Below are 27,872 nucleotides of genomic sequence, written 5' to 3' on the forward strand. Positions count from 1 at the left end.
TCCTAAAAGTCCATTATTTATAGCAGCCACCAAATAAAGCATTTCCCATCACCTCCAAAAATGATAAACTAGACAACCACAAATGAATTGAAGGGGTGTGTGTGTGTGTGTGTGTGTGTGTGAGAGAGAGAGAGAGAGAGAGAGAGAGAGAGAGAGAGAGAGAGAGAGACTCCTCTTCTCAATTATACATGATCTATGAATAACAGCATCAAAAGGCTGCTTCCAGATGAGTCCAGAGTTGCAACAGGACTCAAGAGAATAAGACACTTCTATGGTGTCAACTAAAGAGCCCCATATGGATGAAGGAGCTCACATGCAAACCTGCAAGTCCCATCTTAAGTAATGATTTTTCCATTGATTTCAACATGTAAGACAACTCTACTCATGCAGTTCCATTAGCTTGCACTGATTTGGCACTGACATGAAGCTTTGGATTAGAGTCAGCATATCTACTTCAACATGTTAACACACCTGAGTTAGCACATTTTGACTAACTTGAGTAATCATGTGCTACCTACATAATTAAGCCCTAAAGGCAAATGCCAACCTGAGGGAAATACAAGCTGAATTGAAACCTAGGCACATTTCCCAGTGACTCTGAATTTAACAACTACTTGTGTTGGTAGTCGTTTAAACAGATTGCGTTCCCAGTAACTCAAGTTTTACTTCTCTGGCTTTGTCCTGGACCCAATCCCAACCCCACTACAAAAAAGCAAACAGGTCCCTAAAATGCAGTCAAGTGGTATTAAATCTCAATAGGCAGGAAGATCAATCCTATACAGTATTCACATTAAGCCAGGGAGTCAAGGAGATATGGACCACAGCTACATGGGAAGAACAATGGATGTATTTTGAAGCCCAGGCGGGAAGACACATACAACGAAAGAGTACAAAAATGGTGAGGAAAAGTTACTACAAAGGCTCAGAGTTGAGCATTGGCAAGGTAAAAAAGGAACCTTCTTCAGTATATGGTCTGTTTTTACTTATTATACAAACAAGAAAGAGCATAAAAGGTCTCAGCCATCAGCTTTTGCAGGAATAGGGACAATTCCTGACTTCTTCCATTCCCTAACATTTTGGTTTTAATATCTGGTTGTTATAACTTTAAAGTATACTAAAATTAATATAGAAGATGTCATGATCCCTTCATAAAACCAAAATTGGCCGTGGTGCAATATATAGTTTTTGCCTCTCTTTCCTTCTACTTTCTTTCTTTCTCTCTGGGACTCATTTAAATGCATTGAATTGTTTGTATTGTGTTTATTAAAATTACTAGCAAAATGTTGTGGTTGTTGTTTTAAAAAAATGGTGGCAAAATGGCATACATGCGCCATCATCCATACAATAAAGAGGAACCTGTTGGGTCAGGCTAATGTTCTCACCGTTGCCACCCAGACACATGTGGGAAACCCACAAGTGGAACCTCAGCAAAACCTTAAGAGCATAAGAGGGGAAAAAATATCCCTGGCATAATATACCCAAGTGTTACCTGCACACAGAAGGAGTCAATGAACTCACAGTGAACTATAGCTCAGGCTGGAGAGGAGGGCAAATAAAATTCAACAATTCTGACTAAAACAACACTTAAAGACCACTTTACGACCACTAAAGATTGTTCCAAACTAAGATTTTTCTAGAAATGTCAGGTGTACAGATTCAACTTATTGCATCTCTAATTACAAAATGAGTTTTCCTTTCGCTGTGAAAAGGTCAACAGCTAGAAACACTTGCTTGTTCGTTAACGAGGAAACCACAACAGCAGGTTTCACACCACAAAGCCTTATGATAAAATTAAATATGAGCAAAAAAGGGGGGGGGGAAAGACTTTGGTGGAACTGTTTGGTTAAGATGAAACAGAAATGGCAAAGGCAATGAAGGAGCAAGAAAGAGTATGAGGTGCACGTAATTAAGAGTTTACTAGCAACCTCATACTTGGAGTTGCTCAGGAATTCTAGGAAACCCAAAAAAATCAGTGCAGTTTTGAAAAGTACAGCACACCATCTCCATTCAAAAAGATATCCAACTGTCTCCAAATTTAGAATAAAGATGTGCTTGCTGATCTCAGGAACCATCATGCAAAATTTCACCAAGATATCTTAAGGGAACGGACAAACAGCTTTCCAAAATATATAGGAGATTCAGACCAATGCATTTAATTACAATCTTTATTTGCGGTACTGTAAAATAAAACAACACACTAGCCTGTAGCACATGTAGCTCACGAGTAAGGCAACAATACAATGAGTAGGAAATGAGGCCGTACTTTTAGCTCTGCCCCTGACATTGTGTTTGCTTCATGTAAAACACAGATGCTGTTCGCGATTCTGTGTAGGAACCTCAGCGTGCAAGTTCCTGCTCAAATGAAGAGACATGTGGTAATACAGGTGTCCCAATCTTGCAAAAACTCTTGCAGGAGCTCGCTTGTCGATTTTCACACAACTGTGTGCAGCATGCGGTGGCTGCAAGAAGCAGGTGCTATGCTGAAGGTGAGGGCACAAAGCGTGCCTCAGCTCACAACTTAGGTGGAATCTACACACATATAAAAAATGGTCTGAAAATGCTTTTTTAAAAGCGTTTTTAAAAATGCATTGAATTTTCCATAAGGCTCACCGTGCCATCTAGTGTCACATTGTATACTGCACTTAAAGCACACTTAAAACGTTTTATTTGCAGCTATATAGCTGAGTCCTTGAAGGGATGCAGGTAGCGCTGTGGGTTAAACCACAGAGCCTAGGACTTGCCAATCAGAAGGTTGGTGGTTCGAATCCCCGTGACGGGGTGAGCTCCCGTTGCTTGGTCCCTGCTCCTGCCCACCTAGCAGTTTGAAAGCATATCAAAGTGCAAGTAGATAAATAGGTACTGCTCTGACGGGAAGGTAAATGGCGTTTCTGTGTGCTGCTCTGGTTCGCCAGAAGCGGCTTAGTCATGCTGGCTACATGACTCGTAAGCTGTACGCCAGCTCCCTCGGCCAATAAAGCGAGATGAGCGCCCCAACCCCAGAGTCGTCCGCGACTGGACCTAATGGTAAGGGGTCCCTTTACCTTTACCTAGCTGAGTCCTTACTTAAAAGGCTGCTGGTCTACACACAAGTAATATGGGCATAGGGCTTCTGAGTTTTCTGCATGCTGTAGAGTGATTTCTTTATCACCTGGCAACATGCAAAACATGAGTGAGCCCCTAACAAAGACTATAATCAAAACACATTGGGCTAAACTGAATAAATTATCAATCCGTGTGCCTCAGAGGTTCTCTCCACTCTATAACAGCAGCATTTTATCCTCTGTTTTGCCCTTAAAACACTTTGGCAACACACAGTGTGGCTGTCTAACCAATGAACCCACTATATCTCACTGAATTCCAGCTAATTCATTTGTGAAGTGAAGCCCTACATTTAAAAGAAAGAGGGAAGGGGGGGATCTATTTTGCTCATTGGTGCTTGCTTTTTCATAAGAACTGGTTCTTAAAATGATCTATGATTGTGACAGAAAGGCTTATATAAGGTAATGCCTTTCGTAGTTACATTCATTTAGTTTGGTAGAACAGGTTAGTTTAACAACTAATTTTAGCATAAATACATCATACCCTTAATTGCTGATGCTAGTAAATATGAGCTTATGCAAACAGCATGAGGCACATCAGGCAACACTAATGTTGCTACAGTTCAGAAAGCTTCTACTGCTGTTTTTAGTGTTTAAATCATTCTATAACCTGTAGATTCTATCCAACATCAGCCAACATGGAAGAGCAGACCTACTTCAATTAATTTAAAAGAATATAAGATTTCACAGATACCATTTAAGGCACACACATGTGACAAACACATGTCTGCAAATGGTGCATGATACATGGGCACTCCTCAAGGGTTCTGATTGATTTCTGTTCTTTATTAACCTTAGTTTTAAAAGCAAAGCATGGTTTATTGTACACAAGCAGCATGCTGGTGCGTACCATTGAAAAGTTCTTACTCTGCTCCTCTCTTTTTCCTGCTACCACCACCCTGCTGGATGACAAACCAGGGTCTGGCTTGTTGTGCCACATGAACACAGCTCGTGCTTTGTTCTCTCCAACAAATCACAAGCACAAACCTTGGTTATCACTTGTGGCTTGCTTTGGAGAAAAACAAAACAGTAGGACAAGTTTTTGAACACTGTGACAAGCCAGACTCTGGCGAGGAGTAGAACTTTTTGGCAGCATGCACCAGCATGCTGTTCATTCACATTAAAGCACAGTTCGTTTATAATTAAGGTTTAATTTGGCATGTGAACCAGGCCAATGTGTGAATTGCTCTTCAATATAGCGACAGTCAGTGTTATATAAATTTCGTTTTGAACTGTGCTGATTACTACTACAACGAAGCTCCTAACAGCAGGCTAAAACTCTCAAAACTCTAATCAGCCAACTCTCAGGGGACGAAAATGTCAGTAGGAAAGCACTGTTTAACCAAAAACAAAAATATAAACAACTTGTAGGAAAGAAATTCTCTTCTCTTAGAATCTAAGAGAGCCTTATAAACAAAGAGAAATAAACAATGCAAAATAATAAAACAACATTGTACAAAAGCAGTCACAGTAGTGTTTCTTCAAATATTTACATTGCTTCTATTTGGAGAATAACTTGTTCCATTTAACCAGAATCAGACTCTGAGGACTGCAGTAATCCAGAGAGATTAATTACATCCTTTCAAGTTTTTCAAACAACTTTTGAAGGCACAGTAGAGAGAGAGAGAGAGAGAGAGAGAGAGAGAGAGAGAGAGAGAGAGAGAGAGAGAGAGAGAAGAATGCACACTTCACTCACAGATAACTGTTAGGCAATCTGAGTGCTTTAGGTTACATCAGCAAAACAGGACTGCCACCAATTATTGAATCAAGAAGAGTATTGCATAAATGGGAACAAGATATCCTGTATGTGGTGATACACATTAACTGATAACAAAGACCATGATATCATTCAGAGGCACTGGTATCCTAAATATGCTTCCTAAATCTTTCGACATAAATGAAACTGGATTCAAACCAACACTTCTAAGAAGCTAATGATACACTGCGACAGCACAACCCATTTGGTATAATGATAGCAGTGTTGAATGCCTATTAAAGGGGTGCTCTAAAATGGAATCATGGACACATATTCCCACCTCCCTTTTCTATATTTTAACTACTCTTTATTTTTTAAAGGAAACAACCCAGGGTTGCTGCCATCATGTCTATTTAGTTCATTAAAAAAATAAAAACCAGGCAAATTCAACAAAGGCATGTTACAATTTCCTGTGTAAGATTTACATATGACTGATTCTCCGGGCAAGAATTAATGCCATGGTTTCTTAGCACAGTCAAAGTAGCTACTACATAGTGGCTTCAAATCATGGATTTGCAAGCAAGATGCAGAAGCTAAACTGCAAATGAGAAGAGAGAAGGGTCAGCATGCCCCCATTCCAGCTACTTGTCGTTCCCTATGGTTGGAAACCATCCCATGTTACGTTGAGGATTCAAGAATAATTATTCCAAATCAGGAACCTTGGTATGTTTAATCATATACAAGGTCCTTTTCAGAGACACACACAGCAGTGCTGGTGCAGTTCAATGCACCAGGCAGGATAAGTAGCTGTGTGGGTGGGGCCAGTTAGACAGGTCTTTCTCACCCAATTCACATCTCACCGAGAGGGACTGTGCTCATCTGGTGGGAAAGATCTACTGAAATGACCTTCTCTGTTTTTTAATTTATGGATGACTTGTGCATGTTCCCCAGCAGCCTGGAATCACACTGAATGCAAGTGGTTCCCACACTGCTCTCTGTGGGTATGTTTGTTGAATTTGAAGGCAGCCATTTAAAGGCATTGGAAGTTGGAGTCAGACTACGTTAGGCACACCTAAATCAAATGTAGCTTACATTAATCATGACTAACATTCCACAATGTTCCCACATTTCATCGGGACCTAGGTTCAACTAATTTAATCTGGATAGAGCTTCCATCAGCCCCAGCCAGCATGGCCAAAGGGAAGGGATGATATGATATGGGTGGCTGTCTTTCATGGATGCTTTAGCTGAGATTCCTGAGATTAGTTAGACTAAATGACCCTTGGTGTACCTTCTGACTACAATTCTATGATTCCATGAGTTGCAGTCCAGCAACAACTCTGAGGGATACTCAGTGTTTCCTACTTTACCTGTCAAAGGTACTTGAACAGCTCTTCTAGCATCGCAAGAAAGGAAGCAAAATAACAAAATAGGGAAAGGAAGTTGTTTAAAAAGTTGCAGACACTTACGTGGGGGTGGCTCTTGCATTCCTTCCTCTGAACTATCCTCGGGCCCCTCCTCACCCACTCCAGAGGTGACTGAATCATCTGGGCCAGAAGCAGAACTTGGTGTGCTCGGTCCACTGGCAGACCCAGAGTCGCCATCCTCACTATTTGATCTGTACTGATCTTGCTGAGCAGCCGCCACCCCTTCACTGCAGCTTCTGCGGTCTTTCCTGTGCACACGGGAATGAAGTACCATTTGGTGATAGGTGCGGAAGATCTTGCCACACTCAAAGCACTCTGTGGACTTGTTCTGAGACACCCTTCTGCTCTGGCGCGAGGACGGCCTATACTCCAGGTCTTCTTGGCTAAGCATGCAGCTGTCTCCCGACTGCACATGGCTGCTTTTTTCCGAACGCCCACTAGCACAATTCTTCTTTTTCGGATTGCTGGACGAGCTGGAGGAGTCCTGCTCTTGTTTGCGCTTCTCTTGGCTGACGAGAATGTATTCCCTTTTGTCCCTGTCGTAAGTGACGTCAGCATCCGCCAGGACTTCGTCCCATCCTAAATACTTCACGTACTCAGAAGGCTCTGCAACTTTTCCTTTGGTAGCCAGATGCCAAGCCTGGTAACTGTTGACTGGATCCAGCTCAGCTACTCTTTTTCCTGAATGGCCCCTTGGAGTGCCATCAGTCCCTACAGATGGCCTTAGTTTCAGATACTGGAAGAAAAACTGCTTTGCAACAGGGGGGTCCCCGTCAACTAGCCTATCAACTCTATGTTCACTGTGGGCTCCTTGAGACTTGCAATGTACAGAATTGTGTGCTTTTAGGCTTTCCATATTTGTAAACAGGTTTCCACACTTTGTACAAATTTCATACAGGGACAAACCAGTCACAATCATCTCTTCTTGAACGACATCATTAATAGTGGCTATAGGCTCCAAATCATTTTTTGGCTTGTTTTTGCTCCCAGATTTTGGGCCATGGGATTTCATGTGGTTTTTGAGAAACCAGGGCTCTTTAAATTTCCTGCCACAGATGTGGCATCCGTGGTCAAACGACCCTCTATGCTTTTTCATGTGAGCTTTGAGGAACCAGGTTTGACTAAAAGCCTGCCCACAGACTTCGCAAGGAAACTCTCCTGCACTCGACTCAGCCTTGCAGTTCTCGGCATTGTACGTTTCCCCGTTTGGAATCTGAGTGGTGATGTGGTCTCTTTCTATGTGGTTTAGCAGAGTCTCCTCTCTTAATGTCATGTAGTTGCACAGCCTGCATTTGAAAGGTTTGTGGACCTGGTGTATGTGCTGCTCCAACTCTTTCTTACCTTCAAACTTGTTTTTGCAGAAGGTACATGGAAAAGTACATAACTTAACATCTTCTCCAACTGGTGCTTCTTCTGAGAACTCCTTCCTGCTGCTCCGGAGCAAGATCTTGCCTTCTTCTTTGGGAGTTTCTCCGTTCAATATCTTGTTGCAGGCAGAGGTGCTTTTGGTAGGGCTAGTGCAGCCATCAAGGCCTTCGGATACTCTCATCTCACTGAGCTGTGCTTCTCCTCCCATCTCCACTTCATTCCCCTGACTAATAGTGCCTGTCCTGTGACTCCGGATGTGAATCTTCAAGTTGCCCTTTTGGGAAGCTCTGTGGTCACAATAAGGACACTTGTATGGCTTCTCCCCTGTGTGCTTCCTCATGTGCTGCGAGAGTGAGCTCTGGAAAGGAAAACTTTTGCCACAGATGCAGCAGCTGTGCAGCACAGACTTGTTTGCATTCATATCACTCTTGTTCACCTTGTGAGGACTGGAGGCTCTTCGTAATTCCATGTTTGCGCTTATGCTACAATCCATCTGCACCGCAGAAGCATCAGTCAAAAGGGCAGAACCCTGTTCCGGGCTGGGAAATTGGGTTGCTTTCTCAATCATGCATTCCTGCTGATGGAACCTTTATCTCTTCATTCTCCTATTTGGGTTTTCTTCCAGCTGCTTGAAAGCATTTGGGATACAAAAATTCATTGGCGTTTCTTGAGTCAAATAGCAAGCAGGACCTGGAACCAAAACAGAAAACAGGACACAGCATTACTAAATGCAAAGCATTTCATTTCCTTTTGCTCCCTTTGTAATAGCCCCCGTTAATATTTTCTTGCCATCTTGACCAAAATGTTACATTTTCACCAGTCTGCAGAAAGTCTGACTTTGCATTGAATATTGTCATTCACAAACTGAATGTTCAGTAGAGGATTTACACAAGCATACTTCCATAGTAGTTGCAGACACGGGCAAATAGAATATCTGTATGTTTACTAAAAATAAGAATATAAGTATAAAAAAACCATACTTTTTCTTTCCAGCCTAAACAAAAGTGTGTGTGTACATAATTTTGAGTGAATAAGCCCTTTCTCGAAGGAACTGTAATATTTTAAGTCTGTGGCTTTATGGACATGTATAATTTAATGAAAAACAGCCAAACGTTTGTTTGCCTAGAGATAAAGGGTTTTTGTAGAGTGCAGCACTCTATCCCGGTTGACGGTAACTTAAGCATAACTGCTAAATGGAGACAGCAAAGAGTACATCGAATTTTTGTTAAAGCAACAATGCAATTCAATAAGATTTTTATACAGGCCAATTAAAATTAACAGTAACAGTAATACCTTATTTAGGCAAATGTTAATGTAGACTTGGAAATCTTTACTAATACCAAGAAGGATCCATGCAGCATTCAACAAAACAGGGTTAAACTGTTTTGGGCTGAAATCCTTCTACATTAAAGATAGTTATTTTAAACTGAATTCAACAGGAGCAAAATTTTGTGTTTTCTGTAAAAGTTATTGAAGGGTAGAGATGCCTTGACTTCTGCAGTGCTCATACAGACTGGAGGCCTGCACACACTTCGGCTGCTTAAATCGCATTGCACGGGATGACAAGGATACTTGTACTACCTTCTGACCATAAGTATAATCATGTAAAGCAAGGTTTTGTAAGGATATCTTGACATTCTGTTGTGCTTTTTAAGAAAAAAGGAGCCCTTCTCTTTGCTGGTGAAGAGACATCCTGTTCTATTATATTACAGTCACCAAGTTATTAACATGAATGTGTGAACAGTGCAATGCATCCAAAAGATTTTAAGATTGGTCAAGTATTCAGGAAGAGAGAGTTGCAAATTTATGATCAGCCAGGGCTGGCACCAGCACCTTGTGTCCTTCGACAGGTGACAGAGTCTTCAAATCCAATCAGAACCCAATGCTAATGTCCATCCTGGACCCCATTTAAAAACACCATAAATGTTTTCTGCATGGTGTTTGGGCTTCCTCAAACCTGCACCTAATTCGGGAATCGGACATAAAGAATACCACTTGCAAATTTTGACCATATTCCACTGCTAGTAAAGACTCCATTATTAAGATGGTCTCATGAATATCTCTTCCTACATTGCCCAGTTCTACGCAATGCTGAATAGCAGTGGACAAAAACTACTGCTCCATTCAGTAGTGATAACTAATCTACTGCAGCACGTTATCCAAAGCAGAATGTTTTCCCAGTTGTTGAACTAGATCGAGTTCTGGTTGTTCTGGTTTATACGTACAGCATATCTTATTGGTGGCAACCTCCTTTTCTTCAGAATATGGAATAAATTTAGTTTTGCCTTTAAAAAGTTGACCTAGCAACCACAGCTCACCACACCCACTCCTTTACCCCATCAACACTTAAGCATGCATTTTGTTAAAAGAAACGGTGAATACACCCAATCTGTTTCACTTACTTAAATATATTCTCATATATAAACATATGAAGAACCTAGGCTTTCATTATTTCAACAGCAGCTTAGCCATGCACCCTTGGCCTTGAAAGAACATCTGCTCAGACAGGGGACTGTAGGGTTACTCAAGCAATGAAGCAAGTTTAAAAATAAAGTTTCAGTTCTGATAGATATGAGAATTTAACATTTTGCACGGCAATCCTCTCACCCACCGCACAAGAGGAACACCCAGAATGCTCTGAACAGTTCAAAAAACTGAAATGCACTTTTGAAGCTGCGATCATTCACATGCCTATTTAGAAATACATTGCACTGAACCCAATAGGACCTATATTACACGACTGATACGGCTGTCCTCAGCCTCTCCAGTGCGCCTATGGCTGCCCTAGAATTGAATCCCAGACCTTGATATTCCACTTCAAACCATCTGTTGCAGTGCCCCTTTCTCATCACCAAAGGCAGTTCACATTATCGGGGAAAAAGAAAACGATGTACTGTAAAACTCTAACACTTAACACATTTGGAATACCTAATCCTTACCTCCTTGCTCTGACAAAAATCCTGCAGAAAGGCTCTTCTTTCCTTCTGTTGTGGACAACTTAATTCACTGTTATACTGCTTACTTCCAAAGGGAACACAACTGTTCAGTAACACTGGAGCAGCTAAATGCACAGGGGCGGGGAAGGGGTGCCTATCTTTAAATAGTAAGCATATCCTTGAATTCACAGGAAACCCTAGCAACCTGCGTCCTTCCAAGTAAATGCAGGCAATAGGGAAAAAGTCAGCATGACATTGCCTTGATTTTCTTTTCCCCAAACCATTGGAACAAAAATTGTGGCAATTTAAAATATACATATATAGAAAACGGACAACAAAATATGTTTTGTTACTTATAGCCACAACTGAAGCATAAGTTGTCAAAACAGAGAGGTAGAAGTGAAAAATGAAAAGGAGAGAATGCTACAAATAAATAAGAGGGGTTGTGCTCTTTAAACTGAAGTTACTTCTGTTTCCAGTGTTACTGAAGTAGCTGTTTTCTTTTTAATTAATGTATCCTGTTTTACACTTTGGGATACATCCTTTTCAGATTTGCAGCTATTAACCCTGTATCCTTACTCTGAGAATCCTTTCCTGTGGCATTTTCTGACTCACTCGCTCTCCCTTCTCTGTTCTAATGATATTTTGAATAGGCTCTAAACCTCCGGAGAACATAATTTAAGCTGTTCTGAAACAGCACCAAAGACAATAACCCCAAAGAAGAGACAAAGCACACCAACAAGCACCTATATGAAGCATATGCAGCCTCCTGGCCATGGAATATCTACAATAAGTGAAAGCAAGAAAAGAACAACAGTGATACGTCCAATAAAGCAGCTTATTTAGCATTTTCTAAAGGAGATCCATCTGAAGAGGGTGTTCTTGTGCACTTCTACAGGGTATTCTGAGAAACACAGACCCGTCCCCCACTCAGGACATATTTTGCGCTTCAGTATACTGGTCCTGTTTGTCCTCCCAGGGACAAAGAAATGTATTTTATTGGCTACACTGTAGCACTATAAGGAATGAATTAAAATACATCATTAACATCCTGGTCCAGCTTATCTTACTACCAGGACAAAGAGGCTATTCTTTGAACAAATGGGAAGAGGAGGGGGACTCATAACAACAATGAAGCACTCCTTGCCCTAAAAACCGCTGTTACAAGATCAACAATTATAAGCTTATATTCTGCAGATTTGGGTTCCAAAGAGCTGTATGAAGTGATGCATTCTCTAAATGGGAGAGTAAGTACCATTGATGACAAGGCCTTGGGGCTTCTGCTGTTCTCAGACCAATCAATAATCCATTATGTCCAAACTACATTTCCACTCTAATATGAAGAATAAAAGGACAGCCAATATTAGCAGTTATTTCATGTACAGGAGGGGAAAATCAATGAAACAGAAAACACAAAAATGCTACCATCACAAGGTTGAAATGAATGGTCACACATGGCATTGACAAAACCGTTTACAGTACCCCTTTACCAACCCCCTTTATTTCTGTGTGAACATATTTTGCACACATGTGCTCTCACACTCAACACACAGACACCCCACCTAATGAAATAGGACTTTCCAAATTAGTGTCTTACCATAACTGCAGGACAAAGGACAAGCACATCACATTTTCAAGTGGAGAAAACACAATTCTCCTTTTCATTTAATGTCTTTGTTTCTCTGAGCAAGTCACAAATCTCAAACATCATATCCCAATTGCAGTTAGCAGTATGAACAAATCTTCAAAACACAATCTGATCTCATCAAACATAGTATGCATCCATCGTTTTCTGGCATACATTGACACAAATAAGCTATTCTTTCTTTTGTCAACATAGCTTTTTAAGTTATCAAATGGGAGCAAGACAAGTAGTAGAAAATCATCTACATAAAGAATATTTAATCATTAGATGAAAATATTATTTCTTAAGAGCATATAGTGTATTTCTGGTAATATAAAGATTAGTAGCTGAAGCTGACCTCAAATGCAAAGAGGTCGGGGACAGGATGTTATTGTTGGTAAGATTAAGAAAACTAATCAGCGAACATGAGGTTTTGCCAGAGATATTTTGATTTTAGAATGCTAATATGTAAGTTGCTATTGGCAACTTTAGACTAAGGAGAAGCTGAGTGGCAACAGGTAAGAGTAGCTTAAGGAGAATTTGAGGAAAATGTGTATTACACATTTTAACTCGCCCAATCAAAAAATGTTCTAAATAGGATGCACATAATTTAAAACATTTTAAATTGTCCTGAAATCAAATATCAATCAATTACAATACAAATGAACAAAATCACTGCATTAAAAATAGTATCGAAGTCTCTTCTGTTCTGAAGCTACCTAATCCACAAAAGAAACCATAACAACAAATAACAATGTTTAGGTTGTCTCTTAAAGGCTTTACAACGGGGCTCTCCTGCCTTTGGGGGCCTGGGCTTACATTTGGAAATCCAAGCAACTGCTGTGGGCACATAATAGCCACTTCACAAAAGAAAAACTAGCTAGTCTCAAAACCACCACCCAAACACCCAAAGCAAAACATGCAGTGAGGGTAATGTCTGAGAGCATCATGGTGCCACACTGAGGATCCCAACTCTGAAACAATGCTGATACCTATAGATAACAAACCTCATAGGACATCGCTATAATGATCTGCTCTATCTCCCTGCTGCTCTTGCAGAGGAAATTTTATGCACCATCCTCCCAGCCTGAGAAACATTCTTCAATATCTGCAGGGCTCAGACAATTTAAGACTCCAAAGTTCAAAAAGCATTGCACCTAAGAGCCAGCACATCTCCCAATAAACTGGATGCAAATCTTCCTTCCTCTTTATGACCATTGGAAGACACTAGCATTCTGAATCAGCTGAAACTTCCAAATGAGACCCATCTTTAGTTCAGCCGACCATGAGCCAAAGCACCACATGTCATGTTCTTGCAATCGTAGGCCTTTATGTTTTCTCCATTCTCACAATTCCCAGCAGAGGTCAAACCTGGATGCCAGAGAAGCATCCAGGTTTAAACATATATAGTTCATGATTTAATCCTGAATGAGGGTGCTAAATTGGTCCAAATTGGCAGACCAGCTGGGAAAGTATGTCTTATTGGGTTCCTGGTGCAGCACCAGCACAGCCTAGACTGCAATTTATTTATGCCCTTACTCCAATGAGCTCAGGGCAGCATATATGATTCTTCCCAATCACCCCATTTTATCATCACAAGAACCCAATGAGAACCTAGGCTGAAATAGTCACTTGCCTAAGGAAACCCAGTGAGCTTTGTTGATAGTCCCTGCGGTACTACTCCAGTCTGAGGATGGACAACTTGTGGCCCTCCAGATATTACTGGACCACAAGTCCCAACATCCGTCACCATTGGCCATGCTGGAGGAGCTGATGAGAGCTGGAGACCAGCAATATCCAGACAGCCAAATCTTTTAAAGCAGCAGTTCTCAACCTGTGGGTCCCCAGATGTTGTTGGACTACAACTCCCATCATCCCTGAGCTCTGGCCTTGCTAGCTAGGGGTGAAGGGAGTTGTAGTTCAACAACATCTGGGGACCCACAGGTTGAGAAAGGCTATTTTAAAGGAAGAGGACTCTCAGTCAGATGAGCACTGGATGTCCAAAATCTTGTATTTTTATCTTGCATTTCACTTCTTGTTTTGTTTCTAGTAACAGTGATTGGGATTAGCAGCTGACTGGATAATAATCTGCAGCTGCACTCTGATAAAGGTAATATATGTTCTTGGGAGCCAGTTAGTAATCTGCCTGTTTGTGGGGGAGGGTTGTTCATTAACTGCAGTTTCTGAGCAGTCTTCATAGAGAGCCCCACATACAATGCATTGCAGCAGTCTAATTTGGAAGTAACAGACCATGGATTACTGTGATCAGGCTCTGTCTGTCCAGAAAGATGGGACACAGCAAGTTGTACCAGCTGGGGTTAGCGGAGGTACTCCATGCTATGAAACCCCTTTGGACTTTCAGTGACAAAGGTGACAAGCCAGCAGCCCAAGCTGAGCACCCCTGTCTGCAAACCCATCCACAACAGAAAGAACTGTCTTACCAACATTGTATTTCAAAACAACCCCTATGTCTGCTTTGCCTACTATGCTGTTTATACTGGGATGAATTTGATTGTTGATTGTGTTGTTTTTAATTGTTCTTCTTCTGTTTTGTTTTATTTCACTGGAAATAGTAATGCTGAAGGGCAACACAGGGCAAGACAAAGCAGATGCCCAGGTGTGGATGTAACAAAAACCCAAACCAGGGCTTAGCACCAACTACCATGAAGGCAACAGAACCAGAGAAGGAGAAGGAGAAGGAGAGGAGGAGGAGGAGGAGGAGGAGGAGGAGGAGGAGGAGGAGTTTGGATTTGATATCCCGCTTTATCACTACCCGAAGGAGTCTCAAAGCGGCTAACATTCCCCTTTCCCTTCCTCCCCTTCCTCTGTGAGGTGAGTGGGGCTGAGAGACTTCAGAGAAGCGTGACTGGCCCAAGGTCACCCAGTAGCTGCATGTGGAGGAGCAGAGACACGAACCTGGTTCCCCAGATTACGAGTCTATCGCTCTTAACCACTACACCACACTGGCTCCTGCAATTTTCACTCTGCATTCAAATGGTTGGTTGTTTGCACGTAGTATTATGTACATGCCAGGCCTTTCTCATGGACCCATTACAGCAGAAATTAAGGTACTTCCACAGTGTAGAGTACTTCATGATGAAACAGGATCTTAAATCATCCTATTACTGTTTGGAAACCCACATATTTCATAAGCATCTATATATACATGCAACGTTCACGAAACCTAGCTGCCCTAAGTAACAGATGGGACTTCTTTTTTAACCGATAAAGAGGGACAATTTGGAAAGCAATAGTTCCGTATAGCAAATAAAATGTGAAACCCAAGCTGACTATTTTGAATTTCAAAAGCTGCCAGGCATAGTAATCCCTGCAGAGAAGAAATCGAACCTGAAATCAAACCTTTCAGCTGTCATCCCAGTCCGGCTTATTTTGGTGGAAAGTCCTGAACTATTTATATGGAACTCCAGCGTAACACGGCACAATGGCAAAAAGAAAAGTCTTCTTTGCTTCTTGCCAATAACATTCCCAAACCATATTTCACCACCTCCATAAACTTTGGTTTATATGGGGAAGTAGCCGCAAACATATTTCAAGCCTCTCATTCTGTCCAGTGGTACAGAGATCTCCTACTGCTATCCTCACCTGCTATGAATAGAAGTGTTTTAATTTTTCTGGGAGGCTGTTCCTGAAAGACAGTATGCAGAATGAGTGGTACAGACAAGGTTATTTATTCAATGACTATGAAACCAAGGATAGAATCCCTCATATGTCTCTTCTGTAGAGTCAGCATAAACCTGACTATTTTCCTAGGGAGCATCAAGAGCAAACAGAGGTTTGCAAGCATTTTCTGTCTTCCATTTTCCATGTTGGCTTTACAAACAAGAACAGAGAAAATACTGGAAGCACTCCGCATCCCACATTAGTCTGAGCTCTACATTTTATAGTATGTTTTGCCTTTCCGGTTTGTTAAAACTTTAACAAATTGCTAGTCACACCAGAGCAATGGAGTCAAGGCAGAGTGTAGAGCTATGTTAGAATTCCAGGCTCTCGCTGAAGCTGCTGTCCTCATGTGGTTTTAAATTATCCAGTATAAAACATCTGACATTTCCACTGAAAATGGAAAGCCAAAATTCCTAGCCAGGAATGTAATGTCCCACTGCCTTTTATTTTTCACGTAAAACATAACAGTACACCATCCATGATAAATGGCAATCAATTTTTAACCGACCGAAGGCTTTGACAAAACGTACCGAAGCAGCTGCACATGGAGGCAATAGTGCATTCCAGAACCAGAATAATTTTAAAGCAAATGCTAAGAAAAATAAATGAAATCTAAGAGCAACGCAAGCAGTCAAAATAACATTAAATGAATAATATTAAAAACACAGATCTGAGAAACTGGAGTTCAGTAGCTTAACTAGAGTTCCCGTAGCAATGCCGATCTCCAGCAGGCATTTGACTAATTTTAGCAGCAGTCAGAGAAAACACAGAGTCCATAACAACTGTGTTGCTACCTGCAAGACAAAAACAAGTTTTCTGAGCTAAACACATGGAGTTTACTTGCCCTTAGAGAGAAACAGAACCCATACAGATGGACATTTGGCCACATATTTTAGCCACATATCAGCACTTGGGAGTGTGGCTAACTTCTGTTTGCCTTTTTTTTGGACAGGATGATATAGACAACCAACCTATCACAGGATGAAGAGTTCTCCCCTAGGGCAGCTTGTTTACATATACAGTGTGGGCTCAGATTAACAATACAATCTGATGAACAGCATGAACAGCAGATTTTCCACAAATGCATTGCTTATACTATGAAGCATCACTGGGATACTTCTCCATTGCCACCATATGTATCGGGGGGAGGCAAAGTCAAAGCTCTCTATCATGTAAATTGTTTAGGTTGTCCTGGGTTTCAGAATTTGTACCATAGCACTGCTTGCTCCATCAACTGAAACTGTGTTTTTTGTGTGTGTGAATTTTAAGTACTATTTTATTTATATGCCAGAAACCACTTTGTGGGCACAATGTGACAAAAAAGTGGTCTATTAGCAAGCACAATAGATGAATTATAGAATATACACATATCAATCACTAATAGCATTCTGAAATTTGTGTTCTATTTTTATACACTACAGGTAGAATAGGAGTGCTGAATATCACTTCGGATATCACTTGATGCCCAGGCTCTGAATTCTTGCTTTTGATTTAGAAATATTACAGAAATCACCTCCAAATATAGTAAACGTATTTATTTATTTAATTGCACCCCACCTTTCCCCCAAGGAGCTTGAGGTAGTTCTCAATCTCCCCACTTTATCCTCCAAACAACCCTGTGAGGTAGGCTAGCATACAATTGGGAAACCAAGATGGTTTTATTTTCAGCCACCTAAGTGAACCTCACTGAATAATCATGAGGCTGTCCTCAACTCAGTGCTATGTTTAGAGATGCAGGTGAAGACGAATGCCAGAATGGCCCTTTGTCAACTTTGGTTGATTTACCAGCTGAAGTACACACTGGAGAAGGCAGATCTCACCACAGGTATTCATGCCCTCATAACATGATATAGTTGACCTTAATCACGTGCTTTATGTGCATCTACAGCCACAAAGGCCCTGCTCACAGGCTTGCCATGAGACCTCCAAAGGTCTTTTCAGTGGTGGCCCCATCCCTGTGGATGTGTCTCTGACTCATCTCACCTTGATGATTTGGCTGTTCCAATATGCTTTTAACTGAATTAGGTGGCTGGGTCTAAAATTTCATTTCATTATTCCAATGAGAATGATTAAAGTAGCATTTGGTTACCATGACTAATACAGTTAATCCTGTTATTTACAGGAACAAACCTTGACCCAGGTCATAGCATGAAGGCATATGTTGTAGCTTTCTTGTAGAAGCAAACAGAGGCAGACCTGTTCCCCCACACTGCACACTGAGCCAAGGGGGGTGGTGCAGGGCGTTGCAACTATGACATATTGCACATGTAGAACAGAAGGTAACAGGTGGGGGGGACACCAAATTTTGGCCTTGCACACTGAGGCTGAAATTTGAAAGACCAAACTCCATCCCAAAGCTAAGGGGGTTTTGGTCTAGTCAGTATTTGAATGGGCGGTTGCCTAGGAACTCTGTGTATGATATCTTGAGTCACATGATGAGGGAAAAATGATACAAACAACTAAATTAAATAAATGAACGAGCAGGATGTGTTCCTTGCACAGGGTTGCCAGGAAGGGCTAATTCGATCTTATCCTGCACTGTTTTCAAAACTTTAGTAATGTGGTACCTCGGGTTACAGATGCTTCAGGTTACAGACTCCACTAACCCAGAAATAGTACCTCGGGTTAAGAACTTTGCTTCAGGATGAGAACAGAAATCATGCGCGGGGACGCAGTGGCAGCAGGATGACCCCGTTAGCTAAAGTGGTACCTCAGGTTAAGAACAGTTTCAGGTTAAGAAAAGACCTCCAGAACAAATTAAGTTCTTAACCCGAGGTACCACTGTATCTCCAACATTCTGTATGTTGTAAGCACAACAAAGGGATACTTCAAGTTATTTCCTTTTGCAAAATGAAGGCACTACATTTTTAGGGCTCTATCCCAGAGATCTAAAGCATTTCTTTAAGTACCCTGGTATGTAAAACGTCTTAATTTGATTAAGCTTTTGGCTGCTGCGCTGATGAAGAGGCAACGGTGCTGAAATACAATCCTTTCGCTTTCTTACCATTCACACAGCTTTCATACAAAAGTTTTAAAAATGGCCCTGTCCAAGTTGATAGCAAATTTGAGTATAAAGATAAGACCCAAACTTCTGCCTGCATGACCAGTTGATACTGGCAACTGATACTGGCTGGGCTGACCAGAGGAGGGTGGGTGGTGTGAGTGGTAACAAAACCAATGAAGAACCCTATAATATGGCTTGCCTCTCTGCAATCTACTTAGATAACTGACCATTAAGAACTATTCTGAGACTGATGGGAATTTTAAAAATATATAAAACCCTATAATCCATGGGTAGCTCTCAAGATGGAGTGGGCTACAACTCCCATCAGTTCCTGGCAGCATGGCCAAGGGACAGAGATGATGGGAGTTGTTATCCCAAATATTTGGAGGGCACCACGTTGGCTATATCTGCTGTAATCCATGCATTTCTAGTGCCAATGTGACATTTCCAGACTATTTAGAGTGTTCCATCATCTAGTTTGTATTCATGCTTGTACCAGGGAGTGTTAAAGTCACTCTGGTGTGCAATTTAGAATGCTAGAAACTAATATTTTAGCTGAGGAAAGAAAACAAAGCGAATAGCTTTCTATTCCAATCACAGAACTTGAACTACAACACTAACCACATAATGCTATGCATGTCTACTCGGGAGTAAACCCCAATGCTAGCCCAGGTTGTTTGTTGATGCACATATTACATCTGTGCTGATGGAACTGCACTGGACACAGATTAACTACAGGGCCGTGTTCAAGGTCTTGTAACAAACATATAAAGCAGTGAAAAACTCAGGACCATATTACCTGAAAGACCTGTACAGACCTATAACAATGAGGAAATTTTACTTGTGGTATTGCGCCCTATAGCCAATGACACAAAAACAGGCATTTTCTAACATTGCCCCTGCCCTCTGGAATGCCTTTCTGCCCACCATACATGTTAGTTGCTTCATACATTTTCTGAAGAAATAGATCTTTTTGCACATGCTCTGTCTGACTCATAAGCTTGGACCCTGTTATTACTGAATTCTTGTTTTCCTGATACTGTTTTATTGTTTTTAAGTAGTATTTTTGTATACTGGTTAGAGATTAGTATTAATATTAAGCAAGTTAGAAATGCTTTTAAAGAACCAATTGCTTAAATAGGGTTAGGTAAAGGTAAAGGTAAAGGTACCCCTGCCCGTACGGGCCAGTCTTGACAGACTCTGGGGTTGTGCGCCCATCTCACTTAAGAGGCCAGGGGCCAGCGCTGTCCGGAGACACTTCCGGGTCACATGGCCAGTGTGACATCGCTGCTCTGGCGAGCCAGAGCTGCACACGGAAACGCCGTTTACCTTCCCGCTGGTAAGCGGTCCCTATTTATCTACTTGCACCCGGAGGTGCTTTCGAACTGCTAGGTTGGCAGGCGCTGGGACCGAGCAGCGGGAGCGCACCCCGCGTTACTCCCAAGTAAATCTGTCGTAATCTGATACCCACTCACCTGGGAGTAACACAATGGGACTTACCCTCTGAACAGACATGTATGGAAATGAGCTGTTAATTTTTAAACCTGTTGCACAATGAACAAGCAAGGATTATTCCATGGCTTACAGTGCAATCCTACTCAGGTCTACCGAGAGGCAATTCCTACCAAATTCCTCAAAGCTCATTCCCAGGTAAATGGGGTTAGGATTGCATCCCATATGGGATGTTTCGCAATTCTGTTCCTAAAATGCAAATGCCTGGCATTATTTTGATACAGATACTGGCCATCACTATATTCATTTCTGAAAATAGGCACCCACAACCCTCCAGAGAAGATGGGGGGGGGAGCGACATGTGGCAGCATTTCTATTGAAGAAAAAGCATTAACTGATTGGGCAAAAGAAAAACAGCATAGAAGAGAATGGAGTTAAGGGGCAGAGCATGTGGCTGCAGGCGAGAGAAGACTAAGTTAATTGTACAAGTGGAAGTATGTTCTATTCGCTTCTAACAAACTGCTAAGTTTCACTCAGACCACACCCATTAATATTAACAGACCTAAGTTATTCATGGCTATTAATCCCAATTGCTCTACTTGCGAGTAAAAATCAACTGAACGCAACCCAAGGATTCACCATGGATGTCTTCAGAGCTATCAGAGCACAATAAATATTGCAGCAGTTTGAATATATATTAAAAAAAATAATAATTCACGTTAGGAGGAAAAACTACACTGACCAAATGCTTTGATTCCATGACTTGTGTATTATAATTATGGGCCATTCTGTTAATTTGTCTCCTTTCTTTAACTGTGTGTACTGAATAAAAATTAATCTTGTGTTTACTTATTTATGTAAAAAATATACCACCTAATATAATATAAATCTAAGCGGTTTCCATAAAAACAATTTTTAATGGCGCTAACATTTCCTGAAAACTAGGGAAATAAAAACAAAACTATTTATCTCAAATTAAACTGAGCAGTGCAGATGTAACAGCAATGTCAGGGTCCAGAAAGCTCAAGCCAGCTAATTAACTCACCCTTTCTGAGTTGAGAAGAAAATCAGAGAGGTTTGGGGCAACATCCCATGCTTTCTGAAAGTCACTGGAAAGGGTCAATCCTCATCAGACTGCTTTTTTGGGGGACAGGGGAGTTGAGTTCTTTTGGGCTTGTTTGTTTGTTTTGGAATTTGGGGTTCAGCCCTATTGCTTTTCTATGGTCCAGTTTGGGGCCCAGTCTTGTTGAGACTCAACTATCCAAGTTTGCTATTAGAGAAAGTTATTATTATAATTATCATGGCCCATAACTGAGTGCACCCATTTTTCCCTATTTCCCTCTTAGCAGCTGCCTTCACATAACCACACTTTTTAAGAAAAAAAATCTTCATGACTTCCCTACTAAAGACAATCTAGAGATTTGGTGCAAGCAAGTTCTAAAAGGAATTTCTTCAAACTGTTACATACATGATACCCCACCAGAAATTCTTCTAAAGAGAATTATTTAGTCACCAGCTTTTCACACTCAGAAAGGTTTTACAGGCAGTTTTCAGTTCTCTGGGGATCAGCTCCCAAGGGGAAAGGTCTCCATAAAAATATAAGTATGTAGAAAGATGCTATTATGAACACACCCTGCTAGTTTGCAGCACTTGCATCTCACGTTATACATATATATATTTCTTAAGCTCACTAAGTGAAGGTGTGTTTACAAAATAACCACATTTGAATTTGCTTTGTACTGAAATGTATGCTGTCAAAATTGTGCAATCTTCTGGAAAGACTTATATAACTTCCCACGCAGTAGCAGCTCCCTACTTTTGCAGTGGGACACAATGCATCATGCAATATTGACCTTCCAGTAAAGTTGAGCAAGTTCACATCAAAAGGAATTATCAACTATTGCAAAACAGGTGGGGCTTATTGCTGAAACTGGATTGGGCTTAGAGTTGTGGTGGTGGTGGTGGTGGTGGTGGTGGTGTGTGTGTGTGTGTGTGTGTTTAAAATTGGTTGCAGGTTTTCCAGGAAGCATTAATGATGCTATTGTTGTTATTGTTGTTGTTATATATAATATCACCTGACACAACTGAACCATGCTGTGTCATGAGCAGTGTAATGTGATTTGGCCTTCCTCAATATGCTCAAATATACCTCTTCCTATCCAAAAAGTCCACTTACCCCTTGGTCCCATGCCTCTAAAAAGTTGCAGAAAAAAAGACAAAGGAAACTTGCATAAGGCAAGGCGTTTCCCCAACTGCTGAAATGTTAGCACTCTTTTGGTGTGATCTAATTGTTGATCACATTATGGTACAACTTGTTCTGCTGCTTTTTGACAGCATACACTTAAAAAACAGTTACAGGTCCTACCATGCACCATTAATCAATATTATTTTTTAATGATAGTGACCATTCTCCAAGTTTTAAATTTCTTCAGCATCAAGACATCACCCCACCCCCTTCCACTGTAATGACCTTAGCTCAGGGAGGTACAAACTGCAGCCTTTTTTGGCAATCCTCGGCAACGTTCAAGAAAAAAACACATTGAAGCCTTTTAAAAAAATTGTTTGTTTCATTAAGTGCATACTTCTGTTTGTGTATTAAATTTGTTTAATAATTAAATATATTAATTGTATTGATTCTATATTTAATTATATATATTAATGTTAAGGTATATTACAGAATCCTAGAATCATAGCATTGCAGAGTCAGAAGGGACTCTCAGGCCCATCTAGTCTAACCCCCTGCAATGCATGAAACTCAACTGGATCATACATGAGAGATGGCCATCCAACCTCTGCTTAAAAACCTCCAAAGAAGGAAAGTCCAAACCTCCTGAGGGAGTCTGCTCCACTGTCCGACAGCACTTACTGTCAGAAAGATTTTCCTGATGTTTAGTCAGAATCTCCTTTCTTGTAACTTGAATCCATTGATCCTCAGACCTACTCTCTGGAGCAGCAGAAAACTTCCATCTCCCATGTGTCAGTCCTTTAGATATTTGAAGATGGCTATCACATCAGGAAAATCTTTACCAGAATAAACATACCCAATTCCCTCAGCCACTGCTCACAAGTCTTCGTTTTAAATCCTAAATGGCCACTTGTGGTCTCTGAGGGAGGGGCAGGGCATGGGCAGCAGACCAGAGTGCGCAAGTCTTCGCGCTGGTCCGCCGCTACAAGATTTAAGCCGACTGTGCCTCAAATCTCCAGCGCAATTGGCAGAAGAGCAATGCAGGGGTGCTTTGCGTGGTGGGTAAGGCATTGGGTAGAATCCTTAGTCCAATTCTGGGTATGTGACTTGGTGCATCACCCTGACCTAAGGCAGGTACGATATCACAGATTACCCCAATAAAGGGCTATGGGTGGAAGTTTCTGTCTTGAAGCACAACAGTGGGCAGAGGGGCCATAGAACTTCCAATTGCAGTTTGAGGACAGCCACCTTAGTTGACCTGCATCTTGAGGTGCTTCATAACCCAGGCATGCCTCTATTCAAACCTAAGCCTTCAGCCAGGAAGCTGATAGAGGATACATGCCCAGTGCCTAAGCCTAAGCCTACCTGCACCTGTAATCAATAAAGCTGTGGCCTATTTTAATCCCCCAAAGTTGTTGTTCCATCTCATCCTTCCGTTCACGCGGGGCACACTGCACATGGGTCCAGAATGGAGTTTGGACCTGACATACTGGCTGAACTTAGCTTATTAATCACTGATTAATAAGGAAACAGGATAGAAAATGCTAAATGCTTATAAATATATGAGAAACTGACAGAGACCATATCTATCCCTGGGTCTTTGTATAAAGGTTGAAATCCTCTGCACTACACTAACATAGCCTGGCTCAGTTTCTTACTTGCCCATTCACCTCTAATGAATATAAATTCCTTCTGAGCAACTCTGCCACACCCAATGCAGGAAGCCTGCAGAACTGTGAGTTGGTAAACTGTTTTGCAGGCTGGTGCACTATTCTTCTCCCCTTTTCTTATCTGCAACACTGCACACACTAATATTCCAGCATGAAGGATTTCAGTGCAAGTATTCATTCTCAAATTCTTCCAGTGCTTTGCTTCAGGCACTTTTGCACAGGAAAATGGGGCTAGAGAGCCTATTGATTAGGGTCCCTTCATTCTCCAGGAAAGTTTCTAGCCTAAACCCCATAAAATTAGACACACACATACTTTGTCTGCTTGTCCTGATTTTTCACATCTAACTCCAATTCTCACCAAGAGTTTGCATATGGATAGAAAACAAGTCTGGCTCCATAAACAAAACCTGTGCCTGTGTTAAAAACAGTGGACAAAACATTCACACCTATAGAGTCAACACTGGAAGAGGAGGAGGAGGAGGAGGAGGAGGAGGAGTTTGGATTTGATATCCCACTTTATCACTACCCTTAAGGAGTCTCAAAGCGGCTAACATTCTCCTTTCCCTTCCTCTCCCACAACAAACCCTCTGTGAGGTGAGTGAGGCCAAGAGACTTCGGAGAAGTGTGACTGGCCCAAGGTCACCCAGCAGCTGCATGTGGAGGAGTGGGGAAGCGAACCCAGTTCACCAGATTATGAGACTACCGCTCTTTACCACTACACCATGCTGGCTTTCACCACACTACCACTCTCACCACACTGAAAATGTCTTATGAACTCCAAAACTGCAGCAACTGATTTTCGTATTTGGAAACATGATGAACATGCCTGTCACCTGGTTGAGTATCTTATGTTTAAATAGTTAAAGCAACTAGAGGTGGGAGGGGATAATGCTGAACAGAGCCCCAAAATCATTCTAAAAGCTATTAATATGAGCTTAGGCTTCTTTACCAGACTTTCCACCCCCACTCCAAGCTTGCAAAACATGCTGCCACATTTTTTTAAACTCACCTCAACAACAAGGCCTTGAGAAAACAGTGCAAAGACAAATAGATTCTGCATTACTTCTCTTTTTTAAAAAAATCCTTAGGGGCTGATAAAGGTGTATTGGGACTACACGTTGCCACATAAATTATCATCTTGCATATATGCCAGTGTCATTATAACGCTTGTGTTCTAAACAGAAGCTTGATGAAACTGAGTGTTGAAACTCAACAGAAGCTTGATGAAACTGAGTGGCCACGAGAAACAATGTAGTACAGAAATGAGATATTTGACTGCAGTCCATACAGTAAAGGTGTGGTGATAAAGACAGAAGCACCTAACAGATTTTTACTTTCAAGCATTATATTAATTGTTTAAATATATGGAAACCTTATATATGGTAGCCACAATTCAGCACAAAATTCTGCTTCCAAACTAAGCTTAGCCAGGCCTAAGTCTTCATTGGATTGTACAACAAAAGAATAGCTTGTAATAATAATAATAATGTATTATTTATACCCCGCCCATCTGTGTGATCAGCTACAGAAACTTCTATTCTTTTAACTACTTCATGTTGCAGTTTTGGGTTAGGTAAACTGTGCTGGTAACTTACTCTCAACAATGTTGCTGAATGTCAGTTTTGCATGCTTTTTGGCTTTAGATTTCTTCTAAATTTATAGTTTAACTCTGTACTGTACTTTGTATCTTTTTTTCACACTGAATGGTTTTTTAAATCTTTTTAATTTTAAAAAAGTGTGCAGCACATTACAACACATTTGTATGAACATTAAAAACATAGTAATTCAGATGATTTCTTCCAAGGGTGCTGCATAATTCTACAAGGGCAGCATTAAGATGATACTTCATGCAACAATACTGTTACTTGTAAACAACGGCAAGGTGGGCTTTTCGGGTGTTAGTATTGAATAAAATGGTGGCTAGCAGTAGTGTCAGAACTACAATACAGTCTTTTCCATTCTAAGAATGGAATGTATGAAGTTACCCTTTCATCTCCCAAGATGAATAATTCATCTTCAAAACTGAGCATCTATACAAATCACCCAAACAGTGAATTAGAGTAGGGATGGTTGAGCAACGCATAACTGTGATTAGTTGAGCTCCTCCTCCTCTTCTGATGGGTTAAAGGGCAAAAAGTGATCCATAAATTTAGGGGGGGGGGATCATTGCTACTCTTCTTACTGTTACAGCACAAAGACATTCAAAAACAGGTACAAAACAAATGGCACATTATTTCACATTATTGACACTGAGCAATGAGTTTATTCCCATGTTTGCCAGACCCACAACTGCAGCGCAGATCAATGTTTGACACCACCAAGTGTTTTACAGCCAGACTCAGGGCTCAGCAGCTAATTAAGGCAATGAACAATGTTAATATTGAACAGTTGCTAGGCTGTAATGTTAAGCTATATTGCACTATAGCAACTCACACTGGAAGGACACCCATCTGTATTCACTCCCTTGCCAACTGCACTGGGTACAACACCTTTCTGTGAAAGGAAAATACTTCACACTCCCCTGAAATTAGCTACCCTCCTATATGCAAGCACTTGGCTTCGGCTGAAAGACAGCAATGTGTGTCACTTTGCAGTTCCATGTAGTTTGCTCAGTTTATTTATTTTCTGAAGCATATGTTGGAGGCAAAATGCAGGCAATTTAATTATCACCTAGACAATCTACAGCACACTCCAAAACACCATGCAAAACACTAAATGGCTGCTCTCCCAAAAATATTGTCTCTAGCATGGAGTCAGTAAAGCATGGGACTTGGAGGCAAAAGGTGAACACATCCATTCTACAGAATACCTGCAATATTCCCAAAGTCAAAGAGTTGTCACTAATATTGGATGCTATAGTAGAACAATTGACTGGAACCAGACACGGTTTTGTAAAATGCAACTGCAAGTCTAAGTGCTGAAACCCAGTGTTAAAATGGTGTTTTGTCATGCTATAATAAATTCATGTAAAAATATACAATTCTGCATGTTTTAAGAATATGGGCAATGTTGTTTGTGGTTCATACAGGCATCACAAATCATGCATTCGTGCTTGGTTCAGTTACGGTCACAAATACATTGTCCTGTTATTAATTATAAAAACAGTATTTATTCACACATTCTGCAGTGTGTTTGGTTATTTTTTTTTTCTGGCATTTTCTGACCAGAGAATTTGAGGAAACAACATTCAGTGCCTGTAGAAAGCCTGCACATCTTTTTCATGTAACCCCGCATTCTTAAGACATGGATGTGGAACAGTGGCTCTCCAGATATGGCAGGTCACTACTTACATATCCCTGCCCTAAGCTTTACTTGGAAAAATCTAGAATTCTTGGGACTCTGACTAGGTTAGATCAAGCTACATCCATTTTCATTTGGCCTCATCTGATAATTTACCAAACACCATTTACTAATAAATAGAATTCCTAGGTAATCTAGAATATCTGGGTTTTTTGTACTTTGCCGCTAACATTTACACACACACACACACACACACACACACACACACACACACACACACACAGTTTATCTGGCTCTATGTGCAAGTTTGGAAAATATCTGTTGTTTGGAAAATATCTGTTTCTCTATGGAAGGAACACCGCATTAGGAAATGCTCAAATTATTATGACTGTTATTGTTCTCCACTGGCAAAATGCCTAAAGATGGAAAAGGCACTGTAAATATCCTCAAATGCCTTGTAAAACAAGACTTTTCAATTTTAAAAAATACCA

The 27,872-nt window shown here is 41.0% G+C and overlaps 1 protein-coding gene across 4 annotated transcripts in view; it reads right to left on the reverse strand.

The window, feature by feature from the left end:
* The window catches only part of ZNF516 (zinc finger protein 516), a 116,049-nt gene that overhangs the window by 54,519 nt on the left and 33,658 nt on the right, over positions 1–27,872 (reverse strand). For 3 of the 4 annotated variants that reach the window (XM_081919425.1, XM_081919424.1, XM_081919427.1), the window contains exon 2: positions 6,264–8,279. In XM_081919425.1, coding sequence (XP_081775551.1) covers positions 6,264–8,157 — 1,894 coding nt within the window. In that variant the 5' untranslated portion in view covers positions 8,158–8,279. Of the gene's footprint in view, positions 1–6,263; positions 8,280–10,528; positions 10,548–27,872 lie in introns of those variants that run through there. The other variant, XM_081919426.1, reaches the window with a different exon arrangement.

This window comes from Podarcis melisellensis, assembly GCF_964234715.1.
Source record: "Podarcis melisellensis genome assembly, chromosome: 7".
Taxonomy (NCBI): Eukaryota; Metazoa; Chordata; class Lepidosauria; order Squamata; family Lacertidae; genus Podarcis; species Podarcis melisellensis.